The sequence below is a fragment of the Phodopus roborovskii genome, unplaced genomic scaffold, assembly GCF_943737965.1.
Source record: "Phodopus roborovskii unplaced genomic scaffold, PHOROB, whole genome shotgun sequence".
In the NCBI taxonomy this organism is placed as follows: Eukaryota; Metazoa; Chordata; class Mammalia; order Rodentia; family Cricetidae; genus Phodopus; species Phodopus roborovskii.
This window is the reverse complement of record NW_026126434.1, coordinates 27,480,540-27,498,681: the sequence shown is the minus strand read 5'-3', so window position 1 is coordinate 27,498,681 and position 18,142 is coordinate 27,480,540. Positions and strand designations below refer to the sequence as shown.

Below are 18,142 nucleotides of genomic sequence, written 5' to 3'. Positions count from 1 at the left end.
ATATTATGATTGACAGTTTTGCTAAGTAGGGACAAATGCAACAGATGAACTGGCATTCACTTTGGAACAGTGGCACTTAACTGTGCTAATTTTAACCCTTCTTTGTCAGGGGACATTTAGTATTGCCTGGAGATCTTCTGGGTAGGGTTGCTATTGGCTGCCAGATAGAGAGTCCAGGAATACCGTTGTACATCCCCATGACACAGGATAATCCCCCTCTACCACAACCAAGAATTACCTAGCCCCAACATCACTGGAGTTTCCACAACAGGAAGGGGCGGGGCCAGGTGGTGTATGAGGAATATGGGGACTGGTTTGGAGGAGACACAGCCTGGCTATTACCAGTGGGACTAGAGAAGAGTAAAGATGATTATTTGTACCATCTCTCCTGGTTAAAACAATAATTCTGTTAAGACTAGTTGATACATGTTTCTGGAAGCCCAGGTGCACACCTGTTTGTTCCACGGACAGCTAGCCTAACTGTTGTACAGAAGATGCCCAACTTACACTGGCTCAGGCTGGGCAAAGTAGGACCTGACAGGAAGATGAGACACCAGGAATGAAGTCCAGGGTCAGTGCCCAGAGCAACAGTTGCCTTTCGGGCAGACACACAAAGGGGTCAGCAGCCCTGCAGTACACAGCAGCACTTGAATGGACTCTCACCAGCTGCTCCTTCCAAAGACGCTGAAGCCAGAGACTGTGCTTCGAGAGATGTCACAGAGACAGTGGAAAGCCAGGACCAAGTTCAGACCCTACTGTCCTGAGGAAAGTAAGGCTGTGACCCACACAGCTAGCTCATAATCAGAGTGAGCACTCCTATAGCCTGGGTTTGTTTGGGGTTGTTAGAGAACAGGTGCAAAGTAAAAAAGGAAAGAGAAAAAGGTTAAAATACAAAAGAGGGAGCAGTCACAACATTTAATTACTTATCTGAGCAGAGCAAACAAATTTTAGAAAAGTGAGAAAAAACTCCTGGAGTGGGGAGGCCTCCAAGAAACAGTCACCATTGCATAGTATTTTAAAGAACACTGCATAGAAAAGTCACTGTCCCAGTGAGAGAAAACTGGATGCTTTGTTAATTTCTTATAAAAACACCCTGTCAAGGAGTCTATGGATGTCAAGGAAGGGAGATAGAGAGAGAATGTGTGTGTGTGTATGTGTGTGTATAGGAAGGTGAAATACAGAAGCCTACTCAGAGTACAAATTAGATCAGCATTTCATCTGAATAGGCCAAGACAATTCATAGAACTCGATATACCAACAAAATACCCCAAAGATATGCCTCCAGGGGGGCAGGAGAAAAAAAAAAAACCTTTATACACCAAAACTCATGAGAACTTGAAGGTTTTTAAGCCTGAAAAGATCAGAAATCTCTACCATGTGCTCTACAGAGAGTTCTATTTTCTTGTGATCTAAGGGTAAAATGAATGAAAGCCCTTGCAAAAAGCATAAGAGCTAACAAGTGAGGGCTTCCCTGGGCATGGGTTTGCTAAGTGCTTTGCCTAATTATTCCACTCAGACCTCTGGAGGCTTGCAAGGCTCAGAGCAATCAGGTGACCTGCCTAGGTGCCACCACTGGTAGGCTGCAGAGGACAGAGTTCAACCATGAATGACTGATGACGGCTAACACTGTGAGAACTAGCTACACTAATGAACAGAAAGCAGCTTGACTTGCTTTGCTATCTTACCAGCTGGGTTAAGACTTAAAGATCTGGGTCATGTGTCCCTGAATGTGCACACTTTACAGAACTTATTCTTACAGGCTCAACTGTGAGAGCATACCCTAAACACAGATGCCACCTGTGTGTGAAGCTAGTGCAAATTTAGAAGTGATTATTGAACTTTAATCCCAGTACTTGGGAGCCAGAGGCAGGCAGAGTTTGAGGCCAGCCTGGTCTACACAGTTAAGTTTTGGGGCAGCCAGAGCTACAAAGTTAGAAGATATCTCAAAGGGGGGGGGGAGGGAGAGAAGAAGAGAGAGAGAGAAAGCGAGACTGTAGGTTATGAAGAAGCTGCTCTGTAAGGGGAAAAAGCTTTCAGTCTAAAAGTAGAAGTAGAGTGAACTACAGCACACTGCAGACTCAACTACTGAGGGAGGGCTACAACAGTGGGAGAGCACGGCTGAGACAAAGGCAGCAGATAAAGGGGTCTCATAGCGGCTTTAGAATCAGGAGGCAGCATTCTGGAAGAACTTTCAAGGAAGTGTTGGCATGGTTAAAGCTATTGAAAAACAGGATTATAGAGAAGCATTGGCGATTTGCCACTGGACCCCTGTAGAGGTTAGGAGGGCAGGCCAAAGAGTCTCAGAACTCAGATCTGCCAATGGCAGTCTGTGCAGCCTGTGAGGCCACTCTGGCCAAGGAGATGAGATTGCATGCTGGCATCCCTGGATTCTCTCAGGTTCCATTTCTCAAGATAGAAGAGTTGAATTTATGGTATAATTTTAGACCAAAAATAATACAAAACATGTTTTTACAAGAGACTGTCAGTGCCGGATAGTTCTAAGCTTGGAAGTGCTAATGGCTATCCTTATGACGGGAAAAATTTAGGCAAAAATGAGTCATCTCCGCTGTCTTTAGATCCAGGAAGAACAAGCTGGGTTTTTTTCTTCCTTCAGGGACTCCATATAAGAATGTGGCACGCATTCAAGTGGTAGTAAATCATGCACTACTTCAACTCTCAACATCCTCCTGCTGAATCCAGAGGACAGAAAAGAGGGCGAGTCAATCTTTGCTGATGTGGCACCATGGTATAGGAGCAAATCAAAAACAAGGCTTGACTGTTCTTAGACATACTTAAGCCAAGCCAACTGCTCACAAACTTCTACAGTGGCGTGAGGCCCCAAACTTCCCAACTGTCACCTGACTCAATGAAACGACTTCACTGTGATAACAAAAACACTAAGTGAGAGAGTAGGTCTTCAGATAGCTACACTGTATACTGAAATGGGTGTTTCTTACCGTGGTCCAAGATATAAAACACACTGCTCTTCCCTCTGCATTTTCTCCAGGGCTTTGTCAATTCCAATTGGAATGTCGTGGTCTTCTCCTTCACCAACAATGAACACCACATCTCTGCAATCAAACACCCTTCCACCACAGCGGCCTTCCAGGTGGACTGAGGGTGAGGAGACAGGACAGTCACAAGCTGCTCCTCAGCACTACCTGTCAAGTGAATGGCCAACAGTGCAGCAATACCACTTGCCCTCTGTCCACAAGACACACACAGCGTCTTCTAGAAGCTTTGCCCACCCAGTCTGAAAGTTTAAGAACAAGAATATTTTTCTGTTTTATGTTAAATGAATACTTACTAGTTTTCTTACCTGTGTCACAAGGTCAAGACATATTGGCTCATTTAAACACACAACTAGAATGCCACACATCTAGTCTTGAGTATATACAACAATGGCTTAACCATTTCTAACAGTATCTTGGTTTCAGATGCTTGGACAAAATAAATGAACAAATAATGATGCATAGGTCTCAATGTTATTTCTCCAATAATACATTCATGTTAGATTTTTTTTTCCCTTTGAGCACTCTCTTTTTATGTAGTTCAGGCCAGCCTGTAACTCTTATTTTCCTGCCTCTGCATTCCAAGTGCCTTATTATTCTATTGTTATAGGCATGTACCACATCTTGTTCCAATTATTTTGTATGACATGAGGACTGAACCCAGGTACTTGTGCAGACATCAACCATGGAGTTACACCCCAGCGCCAATACCTTTAATGCCAATGCTACACATGCCTTTTCACACAGGTCTTTTACTCAGTAAGAAAAATGAATGGCTTGTGAGACAGTACAATAGTCACCACAATTCCTCTTTGATAATCTAGTAACTTCTTAGGCTGTTTAACTGAATGGGGTAAATAAGTAAGTAACTTGCTTCACAGAGTCTTGAGAACCCACCCTCTCTCACACATAACTCCATGTCCTATGACAATTATCATCTTCCAACTTACCCCACTACTTTTACTATCTGACCTCAACAGTCTCCTAAAAGCCCTGGAAGTCTATGATTCTGTTTCAGATAAAAGCTAGCTTTAAAGTGAATTCCTGTGGTTAATCATTTGATCAACCACCATTAGCCTAGGCCTAAGAAGTGAGAGGAACCCTGGAGGGTAAAGAGCAGCACGCTCTAGACAGCAGGGCCTCAGCCATCAGAGTCATGACATAAACTTTAGGACAAACACCATCCTGGTTGCTCCCACTGCTATCAACCCAAATCCTGAATCAGTTCCTTCAAAACAAGGGCTACAGCCTGGATCTCAGGACATGGCATAAAGCCTCTTGTTTTATTTTCCATATTTGTTAATATCTATGATAATGTCTACATTATGACCACTTTTAGAATGTTCTAGACAAAATAATAGCTAACTTGCAGGACCCCCCCCCCCCCCCGTGCATGGGTAACGTGGAAAAAAAAAAAAAAAAAAAAAAAAAAAAACAGGTTGAGTATAGTGTAAGATGTATCTAGCTGGACAGAGGTGAGTACTGCCAGCAGCCACTTCTATTTTAAAAACAGAATTAACTTTATTTTTAAAATATATGCGTATCAGAGGTTTAGGAGCATAGTTGAGGCCTATGGTGTTTTTGTCTGGAGTAAAAGATGATGTTTCTAAAGGAACTGGGTTTTTAGAAGGTTAGGGATCTAATCTAAGCCTAGCTACTCAAAAGGCTGATAGAATCATACATTGTGGCTTATATCACAATAAACAGTAAAGGGAGGGATAGGGACAGATTGTGGGGATAGAGTACCTGTCCAGTAGTACAAGCCCGAGGTTCAACCCTCAGAACCTCAATAAATAAACAGAATTTAAACCAAGGGATGATCCTTCTCACAAGAGATCTGCTGAGTATGGGAGTTCTTGCCATGCACGAGGTAACCGCATCTCTAGTATTGAGATTTATCATCCCAGTCACTCACAACTTGACAGATTTGGGGGTGGCGGGAATTCTGAAGTTTATTGTTAGATGATTGCCTTCCTCCAAAGTGTAGTGTCTTTAGCTCGGAGGAAGCTATCAGTACATTTGTTATGGCTTTTGGTCGATCAACTCTGAATGTGTTTTCAAAACAGGAAGTCCAGAGACAGATTCTGCAAAGGGTCCATGCTTATCCATCAGTTCCCTAGACATTCTTTGCAATCATGTAATGTGTTTGAAATTACTACATAGTTTCAGAAGTTCCCTTTCAGTGTGCAGGAAAGAAGAACACAGGAAACAAGTAAAAAAAGCAGAAAGTAAAACCGTAACAAAGGCAGAGTTAAGAAAGCAAATGCTGAGGCTGGAGAGATGGGCTCAGTGCTGAAGAGCCCTGGGTTCAATTCCTAGCACCACAGGGAAGCTCATAACTATCTCTACTCTAGTTCCTGGGGATCCAAAGCCCTCTTTTGGCCTCTGTGGGCACTGCATGCATATGGTATGTAAGTATGCGCGCGCGCATGCGCGCGCGCGCACACACACACACACACACACACACACACACCTAAAAAAGGAAAGAAGAGATTTTATTAATGTATGCATGTGTGTGTTTGAGTATAAGCTATATGTGTACAGGTAGCCACAGGGGCCAGAAGGAGGCATGAGATCCCCTAAGCTGGAGTTATAGGCAATTCTGAGATGTCCAACATAGGTGTCTCTGGAAGAGCCAGCACCTAGCACAAAGTAGCTCAGCAGGGAAAGGGCTCCACCTGATGAACCAGGCTCATTACCTGGGCCTCAGGAGGTAGAAGAGAACCAATTCCCACAAGTTGTCCTCTCCTCTCTACCTGAACACCCACACACATAATAATAAATAAATAAAAATGTAACTAAACATCTTCAGTGACATTCCCACACACAAGTCCTTCCCACATTTATGCACTCCCACCTCATCACATGACAGAGAAAAAGGAAGGCTCAAAGCAGGGTGAACACAGCCCACGATTCTCCATCTATAAGAAGGGTCCTCACTGGCTGGACTAGCTGGCTCTGAACACTGCTCTGACAAGTCCTACAAGGACTTGACAAGAAGCCACCATCTGGGCTCTGAGAAGGCTACTGCTACACAATAAGAACTCACTTTGAGGTACCCAGTTTCCATGTAGCCTATTTCCTGTGCTCAGGCTCTGGAAGACCTGTGGGTGCTTTTGACTTTGTATTCCATAGTACAAATACTCACTTAATAAATATTTAATAAAAGCCATCATGACTCACTCGGGAGCTCAGCCTCTAGGGCTCAGGAGGTCTGTTGCTAATCTCATCCAGCATGATTTACAGGAAGTAAATGATCTATGACGTGCTCAAAGTGAACAGAAGAACATACAGGATGCTTCTACTTAGGGCTTTTTTGGTAAAGAGAAGTAAGCAAGTTAAAAAGAGACAATATTTTCTCTTGACTGAAAATCTATGTAACCTGGAAGGGGGTGCTCCAACAAACCCCACAAAGTCAAACCAAACTGAATTACCCAAGTTTAGCTGCGCAATCCAGAATGTAACCACATCAAGTGAGCCGGGTCGCTGCAAAACACCATTTCCACTGGAGCTCTGACTTATTGTTCTCTGACTGCCCTGGAGCAATTTTGTTTTGAAGAGCACAGAACACCCTGTTCTGAATGTGGCTGGCACATGAACTCAATGTGCTGACAGCAATTTGTTCTCTGATTAAAATTGGGGGAGGGGGGGGGAAGAAGAGCACACAGCAGTAACAAAAACTGGAATGCAAAAAACCCCTAACCATACAGCTTGTATTTCAGGAAGCAAAACCGAGGAGGCTGCTGCTTAACTTTAAAAAAGTGCTGTTTAACGCCATAGCCTAAGACGTTAGCTTGGTGAGCGTCTGCTTTCCCTTTTCTAATTATAGTAGCTGGTGTCTGATAGCTCTGCACTCCTTCCCAAAACAATGACTGGGCCATTGGATCTGACAGAATGCTGTAATGGCATTACTACTGCGAAAGACCAGTCATCTGGCTAGTGAGAACCAGGTTCTGACAGGTCATTCCCACTCGGCAAGGCTCTGCTGCCTAACTTATGTGGAAAGCACTTTTCTGGGTCCATTTCCTGACAGAACAGGGTTTCCAAGAGAGTGGATGTTATTAAGGCCCAAGAAGGCAAGCAGAGATGACTTCCTAAACGCACTGAGGTATAGGACATTGTTCCTATCAGGCTTGATGGTCAGGTTCCCCCCATATTGCTTCCCTGTCTGCTCTGAACCAGTCTGCTCTAATCCAGGAGAAGGATTACTGTGAGACAGACACTCGCACCGGGCATGCATGGAGCTTGAATGACTACTGGGATGGCAAACATTTGTAATCTTACTACTCTCCCCTTCACAACAGTGTAGAATGTGAGCCAGGCATTGATACTAATCAGTTCCAGTCTGCCACCTAACAACCCTGGCTACGGGACCCCCAGTTTCTTCAGCCATGGAAGGTGACACTGGCTAACTTGTAACTATAGAGTAAACCAGGCACTCAAAAGCCAAGTGTAGTGGCATTTGGGAAGCAGAAACAAGAGATCACTGCCAGTTTGAGACCAGATGGGGATACACAATAGTTGGAGGGCAATCAGCTACCCAGAGAGACCTGGTCTCAAGTAAAGAACCATCACCACCAAAAGGAAATTAAATTTAAAAAGTTAAGTACTCAGGAGCCTGGTGATGTAATTAATAGTGAAGTGCCTACTCACAAAACACCGGGTATAATACTCCACACTGCACAAAATAATAACTACGTATGTAGAGTGCACACAGTGGCAAATACAATTTTAGGGAAATTTTATCACCACTCAAGAGACAGAGAGGCAAGAGTACCAGACTTAGTGACATGAGATCTTGTCTCTACAAAAAACAAAGGGGCTAGAAAGACGTCTCAGCTATTAGATGCACTTGTTGCTCTTGCAAAGGACCTGGTTTCAGTTCCCAGCACCCACATAGTGGCTCACAAATATCCATAATTCCAGTTCTATGGGATATGATGCCTATTTCTGACCTTTTCAGGCATCAGCTATGCATGTGGTACAGACATGCAGACAAAACACACACATGCATAAAACAAACATTTAAAAAAAATGTAAAAGAAAACAAAGCAGACAAAAAAAAGTTAAGCGCTAAATTAAAGCATTTGACTGATATTCCTTCACACATCAGGGTGTTTACCATAAGCAAACACTATATTAAGCGTGGATATGAAAATGAACTCAGGGAATGAGATGAGGTTATTCGTGCATATTAGCAGTACACCACCTAACATTCCATGTAAGAATGCACCTGATGACTCAAGTACAAGGGCCAGAGATGCACTCTGCTCTGTACACCACAACATTTAGCACATAGTTCAGGACCCCAAAGTAAGTATTTACTTAGTGACTAATCTGAAAATAGGACTTTTAAGGAAAAGCTGGGTATTTTCACTAACTTATAGGAATTTTCCTTTCTGAATCTATTAGTCAGTACTCTGATCTTAATAAGCTCCAGGAGGCTCTCAAATCCATCACTGACCCAGAGCTTTTGTTTTGTATCACTATCCTAAAATGAATGATGCATGGGTGGTTTGTTCTTTTTCTTTTTAAATAATATTATGATTTCACTCAAAATCCTGAAGATATTTCTAGAGGAAGGATCAATATAAATTTAAAATGTAAGGAAAAATACAAACTTTTAGACTAAGAATACACTGATCTATTTTGTGAGAATGTAATGAAATGGCTTCAAGAACCTGTGATTTCTTTCTGTGGTCATTTGCTGGACATTACTAAATACTGGGAAAGCATGTTAACGACAGAACTAGAACACTCAATTCTCTCAGACCTCAACACAAGCATACATGAAACATTCTCTCTATTTTCATTTTCTGGTATGTTTTTGCTGCTTCATTTACAAGGAACAAATAGTTTGATCTTGACATTTCGACATTATGAGTCCTGGTGCCTTTAACCGATATTCTTCATTCATTCATTTGTTCATGCACGCACACATACATTTGCTTATTCATTATTCATGCCACTGAAGGCCCCAGAGGTTGGTGTAGAGTGTTTTCCATCTTTTTTGCTTTTGTTTTTGAGACAGAGTTGCACTGTATAGCCCTGACTGTCCTGGAACTCATTCTGTAGATCAGGCTGACCTCAAACTCACAGAGATCCATCTATCTCTGCCTCTTTTGTTTTTTTCCTTTTTTGAGACAGGGTTCCTTTGTGTAGCTTTGGAGCCTGTCCTGGAACTCATTCTAAAGACCAGGCTGGCCTCAAACTCACAGAAATCCACCTGCCTCTGCCTCCTGAGTACTGGAATTAAAGGCATGCACCACCGTCTGGCTGCCTCTTAAATGCCACCATTAAAGGCATGTGCTCTACCTTATTTTAAAAAAATAAGGTCTCCCACAGAACCTGAAATTTATTGACTTGGCTAGACTGGATGTCTAAAGAGCTCCAAGGGTCTGTCTCCCTGTGTTCTATCACCCCAGACAGCTTAAAAAAACAAGTGTATGTGATGTGTAGTATGTGGTACTTGTGCACGTGCGTACATGCCTACAGATGCTCATGAAGACCAGAACAGGGTATTAGACCCTGCAGCTGGAGTTACAGATGGTTATGATTCATCCAACATGGGTACTGGGTATTGAGCTCCCAGCCTGCTGGATAACAGCAGGATTTGTGTTTCCTGAGTCATAAGTTGTATGTGATACCTTTCTAGCATATTTTATTACATTTTTAAAGAATTCAGGCCGGAGAGTGGTGGTGCACACCTTTAAAGCCAGCACTCAGGAGGCAGAGGCAGGCAGATCTCTGTGTCAGTAGGCAATCCCTGCTGTCAGCACATGTAACCCAGAGTCAGAGGACTAAATGACTGAAGCTACCTGCATTATTATTCAAAGGAAGCAACATGACAGCCTTTTCCCAAAAAGGGTGACTATGAGGAACACAGGTGAAAATTTCTTAAGCAGCTATAGACACAAGGCTGGGGATGCCCCATCTTACTACTGCTGTATGGAAAGAGACCGAGCCCTCCAGCATTGTTCACTGATGTGGAGAGCTGCCATGCCCAGCACGTTTCAGAAGTTCAGGGACACCTTCCTTATATTCCTGTTCTGCAGTCCAAGTCTAGCACCTGGAGTCTCCTGTGGTTTGTCCCTTGCTGCGGTCTGGAGCCAGGCCTTAGCTTCTGAGCAGAAGTGATAACACCGGATCCCCAGGCAGCTAGTTTTCAGTCCTTGGCTGCAAACTAGAGTCACCTGGGAGTTTAAAACAATATTTGCCTCTGTCAGTCTCTTTGAAATTTTTATTTGATGGGTTGGAGGCTTGGGCATGGAGATAATCTTCCTTCAGCCAAGGCTGAGTTACTACAATAGAGGCTGCTGGTGCAGCTGTCCCTCGTTGTTTTATAGCACTCCTGATGATTGCCCCATAGCCTGTTTTGGCTCCTTGCACCAGCTGATCGGGAGCTTGGAGTTCTGCCCAAGCTTGTTGAGAAGAACAGTATGTACCTCTACAGAAGTCTTCTCAACACCTGCTTTGGGTTGGATTTATAGAATCCAGTTTCCATCAGTCTAAATCCATCTACTTTATATATTTCATTTTGTTGCTGTATTTATTTATTTATTTATTGGCAGCGTTTCACTGTGTAGCCTGCCTGTCCTTGAACTCACTATGTAGATCAGGCTGACCTCAAATTCATAGAGAACCGATTGCCTCTACCTTTCTCTGCCTCCCCAGTGCTGGGATTAAAGGCATGTGTCACAACACCTGGCAACTTATATATTTCATAAACTCAAATTTCTGATTCCCCCCACTTCCTTTTTTCTTTTTCTTTCAATTTTTGGGACAGGTTCTCACTCTGTAGCTCTGGCTATCCAGGAACTCACCTGTAGAGCAGGCTGACCTCCAACCCATAGGATCCTCCTATTGGGTTTAAGGTATGTGCTACCAGGAGCTTCTATTTTTAAAAGTAACTCTCTCACTCTTCCACTTATCATTTTATTGGGTTAGGAGGTGAAGGGAAAGGAAAGTGTCCCATAGCAGCAACCTGGAGGTTACAGTGGGAACTGCACACTCGCAAACACTGTCCCCCGTCTGCACATGCATCCCACTGCAGCTGAAAGCAAGGGGAAAGAGGGAGCCCCACACAGCCAGCACTCTAATCACCAACACTAACAACCGGAAACCCCACAGAGAGGGCATCCGGGTAGAGAGATGGGAGTGCCTTAAAGCCCTACTTAAGTACAACTGATTCTTCTAAGAGCACGACAAGGCACTTAGAAGGGGCAGTGTGGCCACACTGGCATCACGTGATGACTAAAGTGCCAGTTATCACAGTCACGACGACCAGAGCACTCAGAACACAGTGACTTTTCTTTATAATTGGAAAAAGGACACATGAATGAAGTGACAAGACAGTGATTTTACTTGGTAAGAAAAGGCACAGAAAAACAGAACCAATGACTGATTTATAAAAATGAGAATTTTGGTAAGAGTAAAAAGCAGGTTCTGAGAAAAAAATAAATTCCCCAAACCTAAAAAGAAGCACAGAAGTTACAATTTAAAACCCTTCCATCCAGTCCATATACTCCTCAAAAGCAAAACCTAAAACTATTAAGAAGATAAAAATTATGTTTTTGGAGACAAACTAACCAAGGACTAGGTGTAGGAAATGAAGGGAGTAAAGGGTTCCTTTCCGTAAGTCCGGTTAAAAGAAGTAAACAAGTTCTGTACCTACAGTACAGAGGGTAAGAAAAGTTCATTACACAGGGCAAACACCTATCCCCACCCCTTTGTCATAACTGTCACAACAACTCAAACAGGAGAAAAAAAGCCCCATTTAACACACGAAAAAAACTGGATACTCAAGGCTGTTAAAGATATCTGACACATAAAATAAGAAGCCAACTCCAAGACTCAAAAGTTCGGTCTGGTGGCCGGGCACTGCGGAGGCAGAGACAGGAGCATCTCTGTGAGTTCGAGGCCAGCCTGGTCTACAGAGCTAGTTCCAGAACAGGCTCCAAAGCAATACAGAGAATCCCTGTCTTGAAAAACAAAAATAAAAACAAACAAACAAACAAAAAGGTCGGTCTTTGACTTCCAAAGCCTGTGTGTACCTTATGTCTGACTACACCACTCTATTCAATCCATGACCTCCAAAGCTTATGTCTGACAGCCCCACTGTACACAGAAACTATTAGTTATTATCATAATGTGTGATAGTTCAGGAGTGATTTGATGTATATTCTGGGACTGCATATGTCAACATACTATAACTATGCTGAAAAAAGTTCCAGACAAGCAAAGGAAGAACAAACCTGTGGTGCTGAATGGAACCGTGTAACTGTATGTACTCACCATCTTTAAGAATGTGTTACATATATGGGTGTTTTGCCTGCATGTATGTCTGTGTGCCGGTTGCCTTCAGAGGCCAGAAAGGGCTTGAGATCCCCTGGGACTGGAGTTACAGACAGGTGTAAGCCTCCATGTGCATGCTGGGAATTAAACCTGGAACCTCTGGAAAAGCAGCCAGAGCTGTTAACTGCTAAACCCTGCACCCACGGTTTTAATACATCCGAGATTGCTACAGAAATCCACTGGGAAGTTTGAGTATTCCTAGCTCCATCTGCTAAGATGCTCTAGGAGCATGAAGCGTACCCACACAAACACACCTGAGCACCTGACTCAGCTTCTAAATACTATTTCCAATGAAAGGGAACAGTGCTCCATGGAAAAAAGGTTGATTCCAGGACTGGGGCAGCAGGTTCTTAAAGTGAGCGTAGAATAAAGTGAGGAAGACAAAACAAAAGGTTAACACTCTTCTTCACAAATGGCAAAAAAAAAAAAAAAAAAACAAAAAAAAACAAAAAAAAACACAGCAGTGTGGTGAGAAAGGCTGGCTGGAAGACCTTCCCAGCACCAAACCTGGGACAATCTGAACCATGAAAACACTCACAGGAGGAAGCAACATCCCTGACAAAAGTAAACAGCCATAGATAGACATGGAGAAGGGGCAGACTTTCCTTACAGTGAATTCCAACTAATAAACCTGAAATGGAAACAAACTATCATAAGTCAAATACTACAGTGTAAGTGCTGTATGCAAACTCACTAGTGTGAACAAGGTGCAAAGGGAGGAGTTAACAAGAGACAGCGCTTACAAAGGGTACCACCACAGAGAAGCCTGGGAGAGGCTACCCTAGCCCAGTGACCACCAGGAACGAAGACACCATGTGCCTCTTGATGATGATGATGATGAACAAAAAGGGCTCAGCTTCTCCCAGTTTTTTTCCAAAACCTCAATCTATTGATTATACACCTAAACTGGAGGATATCCTACCAAATGGTAAATGTGTTCCAAATGTCAGGGTCCTAAGAAAAGAAGATGGAAGACTAATTTATTGCAAGGGAATAAAGCCATGAAAGCTAAGTGCAGGTCCAGATTCTGAATTTGATAATGGACTAGAAAATGAATTAGTGTGGTAATGGGTTGGTATTGACAAATGCCCCGTGGGTGCATAAGATCTCAATACCAGGAGAAAAACAGTCTGGAACAGTTTGCAACTTTTCTCTAAGTCTAATTTTTTTTTCCCAATCAAAGTTAAAAATATGATTTCCACTGAATAACTATCCAAATAAAGGTTGTCTCACCTGCTCTAAGGCCACTTCTACAAGTGGTATAGTTTTGTAGTGATATAATTGGGGACAGCTCTTTCTTTTAATTTAGTTGTCCAAAACCCCCAGTTAAAAGTACATTATGAAGCTGGGTGTGGTGGCACACAGCTTTAATCCTAGCACTTAGGAGGCAGAGGCAGGAATATCTTGAGTTCAAGGCTAGCCTGGTCTACAGAGTGGATTTCAGGACAGCCAGGGCTACACAGAGAAACCCTGTCTTGAAAAACAAAAAAGAAAGAAAAATAATAAACTAAACTATGAGACTTATATAATGAAATATGGTTCTAAATAATATGTACATGCTAAAAATAAAACACTCGATTATTCCAGTTGTTTTAGGTAAATGTTCATAAATGTTCCTGTTTAATGACTTGGTTTTTCCTGGATGCACATCTTTCTCCCAACTTCCTTTTCAGCTCAGGAACTATACAGTGCAGAACGCTTTTGTGGACTGCCCAGTGTGTGTCAGACATACAGCAGACACTAAAAAAAAAAAATAGTGGTGAAGCAAAGCCCTTGTTCTCAGGTAGGTCGGCAAATAATGATGTAAGTAAGGAGGCAACCAGATGCAGAATGCTCAGGGAGGGATTCACTCCATCTCCCAGTCTTCAGATGAATACATGAAAATAGCTTCAGGGTGACTTGGCAACTAGCAAAACAGTACTTGGTCCCAGGCCACCCCATAGAGAATGAATGCAGCTGTTCAACTCTCCACTGTTCTGCTCAGTAGCTCTGCAATTTTGGGCCATTTATATGACATCACTGAACTAATTTTCCTCACTTGGGGATAATAAATCTCACCTCCTCAGGTTACTGTGAGAAAGACAGAAAGAAATGCCTTCCAGGGATCTAGGGACTGAGAATTCTTTTGTAGACAGGATTATTGTATATTTGAGTTTACAGATGTTGCCAGATGCCTGGAACACACTTTAAATGAGTATTTAACAAATGAAGTTATTAAATGAATGCTGAATCTGAAACTGTTTTTGAGATATATATTCAATGCATTTACTTTAAAATTTTAAATATTATGTGTGCATGCACCATGAAGATCAGAAGAGGGTGCTGAACTCTGGAACTAGAGCTATGGGTGAATGTTGAGTCACTTGATGTAGGTCTGGTAACCAAGCACAGTCCTCCAAGAGAGCAGCAAGCTCTTTGTAAGTGCTGAGCCGTGTCTGTAGCCCACAATGTGTCTACTCTGACATCCAGATTTACTGATGACTCTGCACTTTGCTCACACCATGAAAGGACTGGCTCCTGTCAGCAGGACTTACCCGCCACTGTAGCCCCTTCGTTTGGGTTGGAGTAGCCCTCTCCTTTCCGTTTGATTCTACGGATAATGCCCGAGTCTTCAAATAAGTCCTCTCCTTTGAAATCAAGGAGTTCAATCTAGAGTAGAAAAGGCCAGAGCCAGTTTAACACAGTTATTTTATGAGACTCTAAACTCCATCTTCATCATATGGCTTAGATGGAGGAAAGCGGAGGAAGCTAACACTGCACTCCGCAACCCTCGGAAACAGACCTGTGTAATGACAATGTCTAGGACTGCATCCTGTGAGGCTGCAGTGCAGAGACAGACAGGAAGTACTAGGACAACTGCCTTTTGGGCAAAAGGCCAGAGCTACAAGGTGCTGGCACAGAACAATTTTGTCAGACTCCAATGCTACCAGTTTCCACCCCAGATTTATGAAGTTTCCATCTTAAAATTCAAGAATTAAAATCTGGCCTTCAACTGACTAAAGATGTACTTTCACCTTGTTAGATAATAATCAAATTTTACTAAGAAGTGTAATTAATTCAACACAGACTAAACAATGTACTACCACTTACTGTTCCTGATGAAGATTAGAGGACCAGTTGTAAACCTTCACAGCTTACCATTTTAATGCTGGTCACCACCATTTCCGGCCTGTCGGTTTTGAATGTGTCTTACTTCCCCTACTGACCAGAGCTTGTATTTCTAAATGTCTGTCTTTTGTTTGTTTGGATATGCCCATTTTGTGCCAGAGACACATTTCTAAGAAAGCACAGGCACATCCACCGGGTGTGTGGGAAACAATTCAAGAAGCCAGGCTCCAAAATAAATAAGCTGGAGCGGGTTCTCAGCAGCAAACCCAGCTGCTCTCCCACTGCGCAGCACGGCACAAGCCGGCAAGGCGACAACACACATACTTGCCTCAAAAAAGAGAGTTGCATTCGAGGGAATTTTCGGAAGGCTGCCAGCAGAGCCATAAGCATATTCTGGTTTACACAGTAAGTGGCAGATCTCTCCTTTCTTCATGGTAGACACCCCAATGTCCCAGGCTTTGATAACCTGCCCTAAGAAAAAGCAAGAAAACATGTTGTTTCAAACAGAAATAAAATCTGTCAAATCATCAGAACTATAAAATCTGGATGTTTCCTGCTCAACTGTAGGAGTGCAGCAGGCTACCTGTGCACTGTTAGTATAAGTCAGCCTTACAATGTAGCACAGGCTACCCTGGAACTCCCAATTCTGCTGGATTGCCTCAGCCTCTAGGGCACTGGATGACATTCATGTGCACCATGGGTAATACTCATAGCTCTTATGTGCATCATTAACTATGTCTCATTGAGGGCTAGAGAGATGGCTCAGTGATTAAGAGTACTTTATTGACATACCTGCAGGCAGAACATCAATGTATATAACAAAGAAACAAACAAATAATGTCTCATTGTAAGCAGTCTCTCTGGGAAACAACAGAGAATTTAAGCAACAACAAAACATACTGGGGTGTGATTATATCCATCAAAACATTAAATATTTGGGCTACAGCGATGTCTTGCTGGTAAAGCACTTGACAAGCTTGCTGACCTGACTGTGATCCCTGAGACTCAAGTGATAGGAGGAAGGAACTGATTCCTGTAAGACTGTCCTCTGACCACACACACACACACACACACCTGTAATTTAGAAATTAATAAAAACACTTAAGCCTTTAAAGTAGGTGCAGACAAATGGAGCAACAGAAAGCTGGACCTAGTACTTTAAGATCAAGAGGACCCTGTATGTATAAAAGCAAGTAGAGAAAAATCACTTGATATTCTGGACTCCAGCTTAGACTCTAACTTTTGTAACTTTTCAGAACATTAGTTCTGCTTAGTTATAATTTAATATAGTACATGCTCATTATTAAGACATGACATGCCAGGTGGATCTCTGAGTTTGAGGCCAGCCTGGTCTTCAGAGCAAGTTCCAGGACAGCCAAAGCTACAGAGAAACCCTATCTCAAAAAACTGAAGATATGACAGAAATATACAGAAAATGAAAGCTAGAGGCTACCCATACCTTCTGTGTGAAAAAGCCACTGTTAGGTAGAGCTATTGTGTCATTCTAGGATGCACTATCACTTGAATAAGTTAAAAACATAAATGAAGCCAGGCTTGGTGGTGGCTCACACCTTTAGTCCCAGCACTTGGGAAGCAGAAACAAGCACATCTCTGAGTTTGAGGCCAGCCTGGTCTACAGAGTAAGTCCTCGAACAGCCAGGACTACACAGAGAAACCCTGTCTTACTAAACCAAAAACTCCACAGATCCTGAACCCCTTTCCATTTAACAACTTCATCTTCTTTCTTCATTACTAGAAGGAGGATATGCATTTTAGGTGTTAAGAATACTAAATCCTAACCTCAGGTCTGCTTTACTATCTATGAAAACTTGTATAAGTTTAGTCTGTTCCTGACCTGAAAAACTTAAATAACAGCACCCAGAACGTAGCGTTTTATAGTATTGCAAATGCATGGCACAGTGCCTGGCATATAGTACAATCCAATAAAGGCAAGCTTCTACCTCACAATCACCACCACAAACAAACCCCTCTCTTTTGGCTTTTTGAGACGGGGGTCTTTTTACACAGCTCAGGATGGCCTCGAACTTGTAATCCTCTTGCTTCGGCCTCTAAGTGCTAGATCACAGAAATGACCACCTATCTGTTTCATTCTATGGAGTACAATGTGTGCCTGTGCCATAATACACATGTGGAGGTCAGAGGGCAACAACTCTGTAGAGTTGGTTTCTCCTTCCATCTTCTTTTCCCTTTTGGTGCCAGGGGTCATACTTAGGTCATCAAGTTTGCATGGCTAGTGCTTTTACCCACTGAGCCATCTTACCACCTTGTCAGACTTGTTATTGTTTTTAAATGTGCAACTTTACTTATTGTGTGTGTGCATATGAAAATCAGGAAAACTGGTGGAAAATGGTGCTCTTCCTTCACCATGTGGTCTTAGGGATCCAACTCAGATCATCAGGCTCTGAGGCATGTGCCATCTCACAAGTCCTCGTGTATGTATGTATGTACGTATTTGAGACATGATTTCTCTTCGTAGTCCTGGCTGTACAAGAAGAAGTTCTGCAGACCAGGCTGGCCTCAAACTCAAAAACCTGCCTGTCTCTGCCTCCCAAGTGCTGGGACTAAAAGTGTGGGCCACCACCCAGCTCCTACCTCATCCTTAATGGCTATATAGTACTGCCATCTCCTACAGTTTTGTAATGAAGATG

General features: G+C 42.8%; 1 protein-coding gene across 2 annotated transcripts in view; it reads right to left on the bottom strand.

Annotated features, from left to right (window-relative positions):
• The window catches only part of Fkbp5 (FKBP prolyl isomerase 5), an 80,028-nt gene that overhangs the window by 14,796 nt on the left and 47,090 nt on the right, over positions 1-18,142 (bottom strand). For both annotated transcript variants that reach the window (XM_051187117.1, XM_051187116.1), the window contains exons 4-6: positions 15,802-15,944; positions 14,900-15,014; positions 2,958-3,114 (exon numbers count right to left, since the gene is read on the bottom strand). In XM_051187117.1, coding sequence (XP_051043074.1) covers positions 2,958-3,114; positions 14,900-15,014; positions 15,802-15,944 — 415 coding nt within the window. The remainder of the gene's footprint in view (positions 1-2,957; positions 3,115-14,899; positions 15,015-15,801; positions 15,945-18,142) is intronic.